This window comes from Euleptes europaea, chromosome 2 (assembly GCF_029931775.1).
Source record: "Euleptes europaea isolate rEulEur1 chromosome 2, rEulEur1.hap1, whole genome shotgun sequence".
Taxonomy (NCBI): domain Eukaryota; kingdom Metazoa; phylum Chordata; class Lepidosauria; order Squamata; family Sphaerodactylidae; genus Euleptes; species Euleptes europaea.
In genome coordinates this window covers 19,859,316-19,874,034 of record NC_079313.1, presented here as the reverse complement: position 1 = coordinate 19,874,034, position 14,719 = coordinate 19,859,316, and the positions used below count along the sequence as shown (strand labels likewise).

At 44.1% G+C, this 14,719-nt stretch overlaps 1 protein-coding gene across 1 annotated transcript in view; it reads left to right on the top strand.

The window, feature by feature from the left end:
* Nucleotides 1-14,719, top strand: part of CACNA1E (calcium voltage-gated channel subunit alpha1 E) — a 430,764-nt gene that overhangs the window by 305,429 nt on the left and 110,616 nt on the right. Inside the window, exons 24-25 of the mRNA XM_056844152.1 lie at nucleotides 160-219; nucleotides 6,243-6,349. Coding sequence (XP_056700130.1) covers nucleotides 160-219; nucleotides 6,243-6,349 — 167 coding nt within the window. The remainder of the gene's footprint in view (nucleotides 1-159; nucleotides 220-6,242; nucleotides 6,350-14,719) is intronic.

Below are 14,719 nucleotides of genomic sequence, written 5' to 3'. Positions count from 1 at the left end.
GCTCTGCACTGAACTGTGTTGCTGACTGTACAAGTTTGAAAGTATCCCGAGAGAGCGCCAAAGGTCACACATAAAACAGCTTCTACTTATAGCTTCTACTTATAGATGTGAATGTGTTCCTCAGGAATATACCCTTCAGCCTTTCTTTCATTTTTGCAGGTCCTGAGGTACTTTGACTACGTTTTCACTGGTGTGTTCACCTTTGAGATGGTTATCAAGGTAAGAGATGACAGAGGGAGTATGTGCGGAATCAGTCATGGGGTCCTACGTGTTGTACACGGTCCTTAGTAAAATGGCGGCCATTCTTCCATGACATTTTCCTACACGGTGCCACCTACTGGTTGAAAAAGGTGCTTTCTGGATTGTACACCAGGCATTTGTCTCACCCAAATAGGGTTGCCAACCTCCAGGTGGGGCCTGGAGAGGGGCTGGAATTACAACTGACCTCCAGACTACGGAGATTAGTTCCTCTGGAGGAAATGGCTGCTTTGGAGGGTAGAGCATTATACCCTGCTGAAGTTTCTCCCCTCCACAAACCCTGCCTTTCCCCAGGCTCTGCCCCCAAATCTCCACAAATTTCCTAATCCGGAGCTGTCAACCCTCCATCCAAAACTTGATCCATCCTTCCTGGCCAATGTTTGAATTGTTTTTACTTTATATGTTTTTAGCTCTGGTTTTAATTGCTTTAATGATGCATCTTGTTGTTTTGGTTGGTGTTAATGGTTTTAAACGTGATTTTATTATGTATTTTTAATTTGTTAGCTGGCTTGGCTGCCCTTGGGAGGGCAGAAATGCAGGATATGAATTGTGTAAAATAAAATTTAAGAATAAACTTGCAGCTGTGCTAATTAGAAGAAGAGTTGGCTTTTATACCCCATTTTTCTCTAACTTTAAGGAGTCTCAAACTGGCTTACAATCGCCTTCCCTTCCTCCCCCCCAACAGTCACCTTGTGAGATAGGTGGGGCTGAGAGAGTTCTGAGAGAACTGTGACTAGCCCAAGGTTACCCAGCAGACTTCATTTGGAGGAATGGGAAACAAATCCGGTTCACCAGGTTAGAGTCCGCCGCTCATGTGGAGGAGTGGGGAATCAAACACAATTCTCCAGATTAGAGTCTGTCGCTCTTAACGACGACACCGCCTGTCAGCAGACTGTTTGGACCAAACTACATGATGCGTTTTGGCAATTCAAGTCTGGGTTCAGAGCTGTGTCTTGGGAGAATGTTACGGGGGGAGGCGAGGGCCACTCCTCCCCACCATGCCACCGTTCCGAGCTGAATTGGACTACTACCAATTTCTAAAACAACATTCCCTGCAGCTGCTGTGCTGCTGTGGGAAAGTGAATTGGGAACCCGGACATGCCTCACTATTTTGTAGTTTTATCCTTAGTCTCCGTAGCAGAGCATTTCCACATAGACACCATTCCTTACCTGCCTACCTGTTCCTGTTTGGCTTCCTCTGTAAGACCTTTCCTAGAATTCTGATCCCATCAGTTCCATTTCTTGCTCCTTTCTGTATACCTGGTTTACCTCTCCATGTTATCTTCTGGGAACTGGGCTTCCACCTGTTTATCTACAACTGATTTTTTAACTTGCCCTTCAGTTAGATACCAAGGCAAGTCTTGAAGTGAGTGCCCGGGCTTCTCCACTTCATGAAAGTATGAGTGTATATATGATCTACTTGCATCCTCTGGAGTGCACCTATAAGAATGCGGGTAGATGGGATTCTTTCCCTCCCTCCCGCAGATGCTTTCCCTCAAGCCCCCCCCCCCCGACCTTGAAAACACCGATTCTGGAGGTTGCAGGACTTCTCTAAACAAAAAGACGTGCAGCATTTTTGACTTTAAACAAAAATACATCTGGAGACCAAGTCCTATGAGGAAAGATTGAAGGAGCTGGGTATGTTTAGCCTGCAGAGGAGAAGAATGAGAGGTGATATGTTAGCCATCTTCAAGTACTTGAAGGGCTGTCATATAGAGGATGGTGCTGAGTTGTTTTCTGTTGCCCCAGAAGGTCAGACCAGAACCAACGGGTTGAAATCAAATCAAAAGAGTTTCCGTCTAGAACAGCGGTTCCCAACCTTTTTTTGACCAGGGACCACTAGGACTTTTTTGTTCGGTGCAGGGACCCCAAGGTTCAAAATAAAAATTCTGAGAATTTGAAAATAAACTTTAATCATAACTGTTAGTTAAACATTAAACTTAGAATAATATTTGAATATATATTTTTATAATAGAGAACTTTTAATTGAAAATATTAATTTATTATGGCTTTATAACTTTGTTTCGCGGACCTTAATTTAGTTCTCGCGGACCCCTGGGGGTCCGTGGACCCCTGGTTGGGAACCAGTGGTCTAGAAATTAGGAAGAACTTTCTAACAGTTAGAGTGGTTCCTCAGTGGTACAGGCTTCTTCGGGAGGTAGTAAGCTCTCCTTTCCTGGAGGTTTTTAAGCAGAGGCTAGATGGCCGTCTGTCAGCAATCCTGATTCTATGACCTTAGGCAGATCACAAGAGGGAGGACACTTTGGCCATCTTCTGGGCATGGAATAGGGATCACTGGAAGTGTGTGTGGGGGGAGGTAGTTTTGAATTTCCTGCATTGTGCAGGGGGTTGGACTCGATGACCCTGGTTACCCTTCCAACTGTATGATTCTTTGATTCTAGATGCATGGAGGAGGGGAAGCAGGCTGGGACTGCCCTGCTACTGGAAAAGGAGTGGGAGAGCTGTTGTTCCTGGTCTCCCCACTTCCCTGCAGGTTTCCTGGACCACAGGGCATCAGTGTTTTGAAGATCTCACAGAAATATGAGGGGAGGCAAGCAGGAACTGCACCCTTATATGCATGCCCCATAGGCTCCAAGGCGCATAGTGCCTTCTCTGAGTGCCTGTCAGTAGAAAATAAAATGTAAGAGCCATGCTTAATCTGACCAAAGGCCTATTAAGTCCAGCATTCTGTTCACACAGTGGCTGACCTGCTGCCTTTAGGAAGTCCACAAACAGGACGGCTGCAGCAGCAGCAGCCTCCTCCTGCCTGTGCTGCCTAGCAACTGATACAAAGAAATGAAGTAGAGTCCATTGCACACATTTTCTTTAGATGTTCTTTTTATGAGGAAGCAAGACTTAGGCTAATTTCCCCTCTCTCTAATCTAACAAAGGACAGCTCTGAGGAGGGGAAGTTGAGGAGTCTCCTATGGGAAGGGTCAGCCCAGACGATGAAACAAGTAGCTAAGTTCTGTGCTACTACATACAGAATTTGTCAGATAAAGCAGAGGCTTGGCAATCCAACCTAAAATGGAGAATGTTATTTTAATCTGAGGTTTTTAGCTAATTTATTTATCTATTTAAGAATTGTATATGCCATAGTTTTAGATATCATATCTTTTAATCCTACCTTGTAATTGACATGAATATTTTAATGGCTTTGTCGTATTAATAAGTGAATCTGAATGATATAAAGAGGCATACTGCCTCTGGTACTGGAGGGAGTAGATACCCATCATGACTACTAGCCATTGATAGCCCCATCTCCATTCCCCTTTTAAGGCCATCCAAGTTGGCATCCATCACCACATCCTGTGGCTGTGAGTTCCACAGTTTAACCATGCGCTGTGTGAAGCATCACTTCCTTTTGCCTATCCTGAGTCTCCCACCCTTCAGCTTCATTGGATGACCCCAAGGATGGGTGGTAATGCACAAAGTTCTGTACAAGTGTTGAGAGTTGGGAGATACAGGGTATAATGTTGAAGAGATCCTTAGGAAGAAAATGCGGATCTCATCCACAAACAATCTCTCCTCAATGCTCACTGAGCCTGCCAAAATCAGGCAAGATGGGGAGAAGGAGTGGGTGAGGTGTTGGTGCAATCTCAGTTTACAGTGACAAGTTTTCTGACTTCCTCTTTGTGGGTGGCAAGCATTGGCCTTAATGGGAACAGAATGTGAAATGGTTTCTCCAGAAGGGCAAAATTGGATACAAAGTGCCCCCTTTTTTAGCAGAATCCCTCACGCATCCCTGTCATCACTCAAATGTCACTCCCACAAAGCGGTGCTTCTAAAATTAGGCATCAGATCTGTATTTGGGAAGCTAAACTGGTATTCTGATTTTCATAAACTTGGAAAGGACTAAGGCTTACCAAGCCAGCCATCACAGGGACATTGTCCAAATAGGATTTTGATATGGCCTGATGGGGTGAGGAAGGAACCCCAAGCCCTGTCCACTTAAGAACAGCCCTATTGAAAGAACAAAGGTCTGTCTGTTCAGTCATTCTGTTGGCCCCCGCCTGGTTGCTAACAAGCAGGTCTCCACTGTTGATTGTCAAGCATCAATGGGTATGAACCTGGGGGCTCCATTTAGCTATTTAGCAGCTAATGGCTGCTGATAGACCTTCCCTCCAAGGGTGGTGGTTAAGAGCAGTGGACTGACCTAGCCAGCATGGTGTAGTGGTTAAGAGCAGTGGACTCTAATAGGTTGAATAGGTTGATACTTGCACACAACTTATGCAGGAGACATATACAGCCCAGCATAACAACCTAAGACAATAACATCACATGTTGGTGTAATTTGTAATACATACAACCTATTACATGCCTGGTCTGTTGTATATTTGGTGTTTGATTATACCACTCTCCTGTTTTTCCTTTATCTGAAATAATGAGTCCAGGTATGAGAAGTCCATCGTGCAATAGGGGTATTTCCATGTTATATGGGGATGGCTAATCATAATAACTGAAACAGAATCCTCTCCACCACTGAGTTACCTTGCCTTTGCTGACCTGCTTCTCCTCTTATGTACGCACCTGTCGTCAAGTCGCAACCAACTTATGGTGATCCCAGCAAGGGGCTTTCAAGGCAAGGAGAAGCAGAGATAGTTTGCCGTTGCCTTCCTTTGCAGTGCCTTCTTTGGTGGTCTCCCATCCAAGCATCATCCCTGCTTAGCTTCCAAGGTCTGATGAGATTAGGCTATACCATGCCACCTTCCTTCCTCTCCTCCTCTTAGCAACTGTGTAAAAAGAGCATAACATCCTTGTTCTCTGCCCATGCACCTTAGCATCAAAAATGCAACAAAAATGGTGGTTCTGTATATGTGCTCATGACCCAACAGGTAGGACTCAGCGATCCCAACCCATGGGTTGAAAACCTCTAGTGTAACAGACTGTCCCAAACCAGATATCCTGAGCAGAAAGAACATGCCAGGTCCCATAGGCCATTTATGCTTTGTAATTAGAAGCACATTCCAGGCTGAAGTGCCCTGCATTTTTTTTTTTTTAGTTTTTCACGCTGAACCATCATTCAGGAAGTGTCTGCGAAGCCAGTGCATACCTGCTTCGCATTTCTTAACAGCCTCTTTAACGCGACCTTTTGTGTTTGCTCCACCCTCACCTTGAAGAATCCCCTCAAGGAAGCATGCAAAATCACAGCTGCATGTTAGCTATGCAAACAGCGTTTGCTAATGGCTATGGAAACGAAGGAACAAAGGAGCAGGCGAGTGTGGGGGGTGGAATTTCTCCTTTTGCAAGGGGACTGTGAATTTTAAAGGTCACATTTTTAAAAAGAGCTTTGAGTGAACATCTAAATTAACCCTGCATAAATGGCCATAGGGTAAGAAAAAGTTTTATCAAGGAAGATCTGACTGATTTGATCAAGTAGGTTGCGCTATCAGCAGCATATGGGTTGGTTCTGCTTATTCCTGTGTGATGCACACCTGAGGGCAGGTAAACCTTCATCTTTTAATTGGGGTGGACTGAATAATCGCATCACACTGGATGTACCAGAGTTGCACCAGAAATGGTCACCCACAGAGGAAAAGAATCATTTGCTGTGGTTCTTGTAGGTTATCCGGGCTGTGTAACCGTGGTCTTGGAATTTTCTTTCCTGACGTTTCGCCAGCAACTGTGGCAGGCATCTTCAGAGTAGTAACACTGAAGGACAGTGTCACTGTCCTTCAGTGTTACTACTCTGAAGATGCCTGCCACAGTTGCTGGCGAAACGTCAGGAAAGAAAATTCCAAGACCACGGTTACACAGCCCGGATAACCTACAAGAACCAATGAACTCTGACCGTGAAAGCCTTCGACAATAAATCATTTGCTGTCTTTTGTCTTCTTCTTGCACATTGCTCTTGCTTGCTTTTGGTCTACTGGGTGGTGTGGGATAGTCTATGGAGGACCCACACCCAGGAACGTATTTGTTTTGGGATGTTAAGTCTCTTCCATTGCCCAGGATCCTGTGACTGATCTCCATCTTCTCCACAGATGATAGACCAAGGATTAATACTGCAAGATGGATCGTACTTCCGGGACCTCTGGAACATCCTGGATTTCATTGTGGTGGTTGGAGCGTTGATGGCCTTTGCTTTGGCGTAAGTGTTTGCACTTTAGCTCCCTTCCTACATGCTTCAGATCCTTCTCTTTTAAATAGATCTTCCCAGCTGTTGTGGCAATTTGCAGCCATGCACAGCCCTGATTCCTATCAGGACTGCACAGGGAGCAGAGAGGGAAGTTAATTCTTCAACCTCAGCAAGATTTTGCCTCTTGAACTCAACCTTCCCTGTGCTGGTATCGGCCTGGGAAGGGAAAAAATGATAAGCAGAAGCTGGATACCCATCTCCCTTTTCCTCACTACTAGCAGGGTGGAGAGGACAGTTTTGATAAGTGAACCATTTGGGATGGTTTAGCTTTAAACTCCCATTCTCCTCCCCACGTGGCCCTGATCTGAGCCATGCCCAGCTATAATTGAGCTTTTAAAAACGGATGGTAACAGCTGATCGCCAATCTCTCAGCTCCTCATGATCTTTGACCTTCTGTTTCCATGGCTTCCCTGACATTTATCCTGGGGAATGAGCAATGCTTTTAAGAATTTAATATGAGAGAATCAAGAGGGAGGGGGGAGGTTGGAATCAAGAGAAACATGACACAAGGCTTGAGATTTCAGGGTTAGGAATCTGGAAAGACTGTCCCCAGTTTATTTGTGGGTACTTTTTCAGCCTTATTTTTGCCACCTAGAATATGTGAAATAGCAAAGAAGAACAGAATGTCTTGGGGCAGATTGGGACATTAAAGCAACCCAGGAGCGCGCTGAGCCAAAAATCCCAAGCAACCCTGGCTGTACCACAGGGGACAATCAGCTGTGACCCCCGCCCCCAGTACTGAGTGGGTCTGTGATGCTTCCAGTTCCACTAGGGCTTGGCTCATTTTTCTCCTGGCTGACAGTGGCCCTCCAGAGCAGCAGACCACCCAGATATTTTCCGGTAGGTGAAAGGGCCAGCCTGCCCCTGAGAAAGTCCCCAGACTCGCGGTCTAAGCCCCACATACACTGAGGTCATTTATGAATGGGTACTTTCACTCACGTTCACCCCTGGTCTGACTCGATTGTTCCTTGGAGTTATGCATGAGTTTTCCACCCATTAGAGATGACCTCTCTGCCACCTCTCACAAATCCCAGGACTTCCTGTTATAACCCAATTCTTCAATCTCCCCTGAGCTCAGCCGGGGTGAAATCTCCATGCATAAACCAAAGTGCGTGACAGGGGAGTTGAGGGGGGTAACATTTCTCTCACAGGAAGTGCTACAGCCAATTGCAAAGCAGGATTTCAAGGGGCGGATACTGAAATGCTTCCTGATTTGAGCTTGGTGACTGCTGGTGCATAGATTTGCAACAGAAAAGTGTGGGTCGAGTGACCTTCGATCCCCAGGTAAAACTCCCATGCATAAACAACCTGACTTTCCTCCTCACCTGCTTCCTTAGGCCTTTATTGCCCTACCTTGTCCTGCACCACTTGGCCTCATTCATTTATCCCACAGCACATGCAATCTCCCCCTTCTAGGGTGCCCTCTCGAGCGGTATTAAACTTTTCAACACGGGATTACGTCTTTTTAATCCAAAACAGTTGAGCGATGTGTGGTGTTGCTTGCTCCAGCTTTGTGTCTTGTTTTATCTAATTATTTTGATCTATTTTTGTTGGTTCGTTGATGTGGCGATGCTTTAACTGACAATGTGTTGTTGTGTTGTTGTGATTATTGTATTTTACTGGGGTGGCTTTAAGCCCCTGAGTGCTTAAAAAAGAAGTAGATAGATGGAATATAAGTTTTCCAAATAAAATTAATTCAAAATTAGCCCATTTAGGATTTTGGTTCTATTCCAGTGCAATTCTGAACAGAGTTTATACCTGTTTAGAAAGGTGTGACTCTGCTTAGGATGGCATTGTTAGCCACATAAGTAAGACCATAGTCCCTAGTATGTCTCATAGAAACACAGTGCACTTGGACCTTGCATAAAACACGTGGGAGTTAAAGCAGTTTAGGTCTATTGTGTGTCTTAATAAAGGGTAATTTGCAAATGCATGTAACAAATGACAAATGGCTGTTGGGGAAGGTTAACAAAAAGCAGTTTTTCGGGGGGGGGCAATTTGGAGCACCAGAATAGTTTTGTGAGTGCGCACTTGCGCGTGCACAAACCTAATTTGTTCTTCACCTGCTTGTTCTGCAAATTATCCCTTTAAGCTGCTTTTCTGTCCTGTGGGGGACAGGATTCAAAATGTATGAGTCCAGCTACACATAACAGAGCGCTCGTGTTTGTTGGGGAACAACACGAGGACTTTGCATCACACTTGCGATGGGAGTTTTGTACCTCCCAGATGCACAAGAGCTGTTTTCTGTTTGCGACCATGTTGAAAATCGCTTTAGCCTCCCCTGCCCCCTTGTTTTCACAACTTCAAGCCTCCTGGTAGATCTGCGATTGGCTCGGTTGTGAAATTTACCGGTACATGTATCCACATAACATGATTTTTACAACGGAGCCAACAGCTGTTCCATGGGGCTGTTTGAAGATGCCAAAAAAGTGTGTGGGGGAGGCTAAACCTACTTATTTATGTATTTATTTATTGACGTTATTTATAGTCCGCCTTTCTCACTGGGACCCAAGGTGGATTACACCGAGTAAGTCAATAGAATCGACAAGATGGGATCATCAATAAACAATGAAATAGGATTTGGGTTGTAGAACCAACCAGAAGTCTAAAAAAACAGGACTGAAGCAAAGCAAAAGTGTTAACATGACACATTAAATGATGCAAAATTACACAATAGGATCCAACCCTATGACACATTAAATGATGCAAAATTACACAATAGGATCCAACCCACAGCAAACTAGACACAGCAGTACTGTTAAGGTAGAATCCAAAACAACGAACACGGATGTTCTTAGAAGTCCTTACAAATTCTAAACAGCCGGGAGTTGCTCAGAAAGCTTTACAAAAGGTGTTAGCGAGAATTAAGAGCAAAGTCATGGGAGAGCCTCAGAATGACATTGCTAGTCTGTCCACCATCTTACTTCCATCTAGACATAGTAGTACAGACCACAGTCCCCAATAATTTATCCAGGTAACTTTGTGAAATTCTATAATTATATATATATTATATATAATTATAATTCTATAATATGCCCCCCTGTTGCCTGAGTGGAAAAGCCCTCTTGAATAATTCAGTTTTGCATAGTTTGTGGAAAGCCAGGAGAGCAGGGGCCTTCCTCGCCTCCTCAGTCAGGCCATTCCACAAGGTGGGGACCACAATGGAGAAGGCATGTACGGGCAGTGGTTGATTTTGCCCACTTGCAGGTTGGCACCTGCAGAAGGCCCTGCTCAGATGAGCGAAGCCGTCGTGGTGGAGCATAGGGAGAGAGGCCGTCCCGCAAATAAGAGTGACCAAGGCCATGAAGGATTTTGTGTGTGTTAGCCAATACCTTAAACAGAGCCTGATAAGAGATGGCCAGCCAATGGAGCATCTGTAGAATGGGAGTAATATGCACACTCTACCCAGCTCCCCGATAATAGCTGAGCTAAGGCATTCTGCATCAACTAGAGTTTCCAAATTGATTTTGAGAGGAGACCAATGTATTGTGCATTACAGTAGTCTTGATAACACCAAGTGTCCAGATCAGCTGTATCAAGGTGTGTGTGTGTTAAGTGTCATCAAGTCGCTTCCGACTCATGGCGACCCTATGAATCAAAGTCCTCCAAAATGTCCTATATTTGACAGCCTTGCTCAGATCTTGCAAATTGAGATCTGTGGCTTCCTTTATTGAGTCTATCCATCTCTTGTTGGGTCTTCCACTTTTCCTGCTGCCCTCAACTTTTCCTAGCATGATGGTCTTTTACCTTACCAAGGTAAGGGCCATTTTTTGAACGAGGCTGCAATAGAAGAAAGCCTTTTTTTGCAATTGCATTAATGCGCTTCTCTATCAATAACGTTGGGTCCAGTCTAAACCTCAGGCTCTTAACTGAGTCAGCAGAACCCCATTCTAAAGTGGGAAGCATAATGTCCAAGACATCCACCTTCCCAACCAGCATTATTTCCAGGGCTTAGTTTCAATTTGTTCATTCTTAGCCACTTAACCACAGCAGCCAGGCAGTGATTTAGGACCACTACCACATCACCAGGACATTTGGATAAGGATATATACATAGCTGTGTATCATCTGCATATTGACGACAGCCAACCCCAAAACTACAAATGATTTGGCCCAAGGGCTTTACATAAAATTGAAAAGTGTGAGGAATAGGATTGCATCTAGGGTTGCCAACCTCCAGGTACTGGTAAATAAAAGTTAGCCTGCTATATAGTTAGTTAGCAAATCCAAAATAGCAGAAAATCAAGCATTCAATAAATGCAAGGTATGTCTTTGTTCATTTTAGGCATGTAGTTAACATACAATTATACAATCATTGTCTGTGCAATACTATGCAGGATAAATCATAAACAACTTGTAATTACAAATGTCTGAATCACAATCAAAAAGTCTTGTATGCGAGTGTCTCGCCAAACTTGCACCAAGGAGACATGGATATACTCTCAATAGCATCCAGACTTGGTGGTGGAAGTAGCAGGTATCTTTCGTTGCTGCTGTTTGGAGTATATTGACTCCTAAGTAGAACGAGTGGCAATAGTAGATCACGTATATATATAATACGGGGTGCCGGATAGTCCCTGTTTCGATCACATGGGGGGGGTCTTTTTCAGCTGCCAACTCGGGCTGTATAGTAACATCCTTCTCTGTTGGATGGGATGAGTAAGGACATTTGATCCCATCCAATGGAGGAGCGTGTTATTATACAGCCCGAGTTGGCAGCTGAAGAAGACCCCCCCTAGTGGTCAAAACAGGGAATATCCGGCACCCTGTATTATATATATATATATATATATATATACGTGATCTACTATTGCCACTCGTTCTACTTAGGAGTCAATATACTCCAAACAGCAGCAACGAAAGATACCTGCTACTTCCACCACCAAGTCTGGACGCTATTGAGAGTATATCCACGTCTCTTGATGCAAGTTTGGCGAGATACTCGCATACAAGACTTTTTGATTGTGATTCAGACATTTGTAATTACAAGTTGTTTATGATTTATCCTGCATAGTATTGCACAGACAATGATTGTATAATTGTATGTTAACTATATGCCTAAATTGAACAAAGACATACCTTGCATTTATTGAATGCTTGATTTTCTGCTATTTTGGATTTGCTAACCTCCAGGTACCAGCTGGAGATTTCCTGCTATTACAACTGATCCCCAGCTGACAGAGGTCAGTTCCCCTGGAGAAAATGGCTGCTTTGGCAATTGGACTCTATGACATTGAAGTCCCTCCCCTCCCCAAACCCTGCCTTCCTCAGGCTCCACCTCAAAAACCTCCCGTCGGTGGCAAAGAGGGACCTGGCAACCCTATTTGCGCTCTGTGGGAACCCACAGAATAGGTCCCCACAATGATGATCACAGGACTCCAGTGGCTATTTATTTATTTATTTAGACTCGTAGCCCACTCTCTATCCCAGCCAAGGCCAGCTTCAGAGTGGCTAACATCAATCAAATAGAATACAATAAAACAACAAGTATAAATAATTTAAATTTGAAACCAAATTCCTGTTGTCGATCAGCCGATGCCCATTTATCGAGCACGAGTCCACGGCGGGCTTCTTCAGGTGAGAAGGGGTAGGGATGCCAGTTATAATGGAAATCATTGCTGCCCTCAGCCGTAGGCCTGGCATCTCAGTCTTACAGGCCCTGCGGAACTTGACTAAATCCCACAGGACCCTAGCCGAGAGTTCCTCCTAGCCAGGGCAGGGGCCAAACAGGGCCTGGCCCTAGTTGAGGACATCCAGACACTTTTTGGGTCAAGGACCACCACTAGGTTGTTATTAGCTGAGTGTAAAGCTCTCTGGGGGGTGTACCAGGAGATATGGTCCCGCAGATATTTGAATAATAATTTATTCGAGTCTGTTCCATGAGGAATGATTTGAACCAGTCCAACACACAACCCCTAATGCCTACTTCTGCCTGCAGGCAGCTCAACAAGATGGTGCTGTCCACTGTGTCAAAGGCAGCAGATAAATCCAGTAGGAGCAATAGGGAGGCCTGACCTTTGTCTTCATTTAGACCAGTGATTCCCAACCTTTTTTTGACCAGGGACCACTAGGACTTTTTTGTTCGGTGCAGGGACCCCAAGGTTCAAAATAAAAATTCTGAGACTTTGAAAATAAACTTTAATCGTAACTGTTAGTTAAACATTAAACAGAATAATATTTGAATATATTTTTATAATAGATAACTTTTAATTGAAAATATTAATTTATTATGGGTTTATAACTTTGTTTCGCGGACCTTAATTTAGTTCTTGCAGACCCCTGGGGGTCCATGGACCCCTGCTTGGGAACCAGTGATTTAGACGGAGGTCATAAACTAAAACCAGCATAGCCATCTCCATCCCATAGCCCATCCCATATGAAACCAGACCAAAAAGAGTCTAGAGCAGGTGAGTTAACCAAGAAGCCCTGGAGTTGGTCTTTTACTGCTCTCTCAATCACTTTGCCTAGGTAGGGCAGATTAGAGACAGAGCAATGACTGGCTACATTGCTTTTTCGGTAGGGATTTTATTTTTTAAGTAGTGGATGGATAACTGCCTGTTTGAGTAGTCAAGCGAAGGTGCCTACCTGGTGCAGTCACAAACAAGAAAGGGCTGGTGTGCACCTGTGAGGCACAAAATGTCCTCTTGTTGTTCCCCCCAAAACATGAGGACTTTGTTATAATGTGGAGCTGGACTCTCTGTTTGCTCTCTGCAAACTGGTGTTTGTGTGTTCCATATGGACAAATGGTGGTCAGAAGCAGCACAATTTCCACTGGCTTCCCGGTATCTAAAATTGTGGCAGCCTGCCTAAAATAATCCCTTAAACCAAAAGCACCCTCAGATGGCTACTTCACAGATTAGTCACAAGATAAACTTGGGTTTGCTGTAAGCATAAATTGCAACCAATCACAGCTCCAAGCCAAGCACAGCTGTGTGGTACACATATGCATAAACACATTTTGTTGCATTCACACTTTTAGATGTATATTTAATTCATTTAAAAAAAAAGTGATGTATTAAGTGGCCCTTAGTAAATGGAATCGAGGTGAGAAAACCCTGGAATGGATGCAATGAATGCAATATCAGAATATTGAGGCTGTGAAATGGGGTTGTTGCTCTTCTCGAATGCAAATCTTTTACCAAAGTCGCCTTCCTTTGCTCTCTGCTGACGGCCCAATCTCCTGATCTTTTCTGTTTTCTTTCCATCCGACTATCGATCGGGCTTTGTGAACTGCACATCTGGGCTCTTACCCACAGGAATGCTTTGGGGTAATTATACTTTCTTTTGTTTGTTTCTCTTTTGGGGCTTCGAGTGAAGGAAGCAGGGCTCGAGCGGAGGACCTTGGTTTGCTTATCTCTCTGTTGCAAACCCACTCACATCGGCTTTCTCCTCCCCCACCCCCCACCCTTGAGAAGTGTGCTTTGTGACTGTGCTATCAAAAGGCGCAATGGGAATGCTGTTCAGAGAGAGGCTCTGATCCTGATACGTAATTTCTGAGGACTGTATCTAATTATAAAATGTTCTGTGCAAGAGGGGGGGAAATCCCATCCTTCCATTTGTGCAGGAGCATTGTTCACCCATCATCAGTCATGTAGCAGAGGCTTATAAAATTTTGGACGGTCTTGTTTCATACACTCATATTTTAAAAAGAAAATTTATATTCACTTTGTGCTATTTTTGGCCAACTACCGCGCCCAGGAATTTCAGACTCCTCTTGAAAAGTGTGTGAGTAGTTGTTCTTCTCAAAGCTTTATTAGAAGAGTGGTACAGGTAGGTCCTTGATCGGGAATGATTCTGTTCCTGGGATGTGGATACAATAGACTCTTTCAATCTTTTTTTAAAATAGGTAATGTACTCACTGTATAAAGAAGTCAGGTTTGCAGCAGCTGGATAGTCTTGCTTCATGCCTGACTTTTTGGCCCTTGCAGAAAAGAACAGAATTTGTAGTTGTTGGGAGTATTACGTATGAAATGGCAGGTTTTATGCCTCTGGCTATTAACGAAAGCCTCCTGAAAATTAATGCTGTTCTTTGCTAACATAATGACATTTGACAGTATTTGAATGTATGAAGTGGAACCATTTTTTTAAAAAAATATGCTGCTTGTTTCTACTTCTGTTAATGTCACAAGGACTTCTCACTAATCCAAACAACAAAAGTAGCCTTCAACTGGCTAGGTACCAGATCCTTCCTGAGTTTGCCGGTTTCATAGTAAGGAGAGTGTAGATAGCTGCCATCATAACTTGAGGCATGAGATGATGGTCTTTTATGCATGGCTGTTTCACTAACCATCACCCCTTTGATGACTTCGGGTCTTTATTTGGA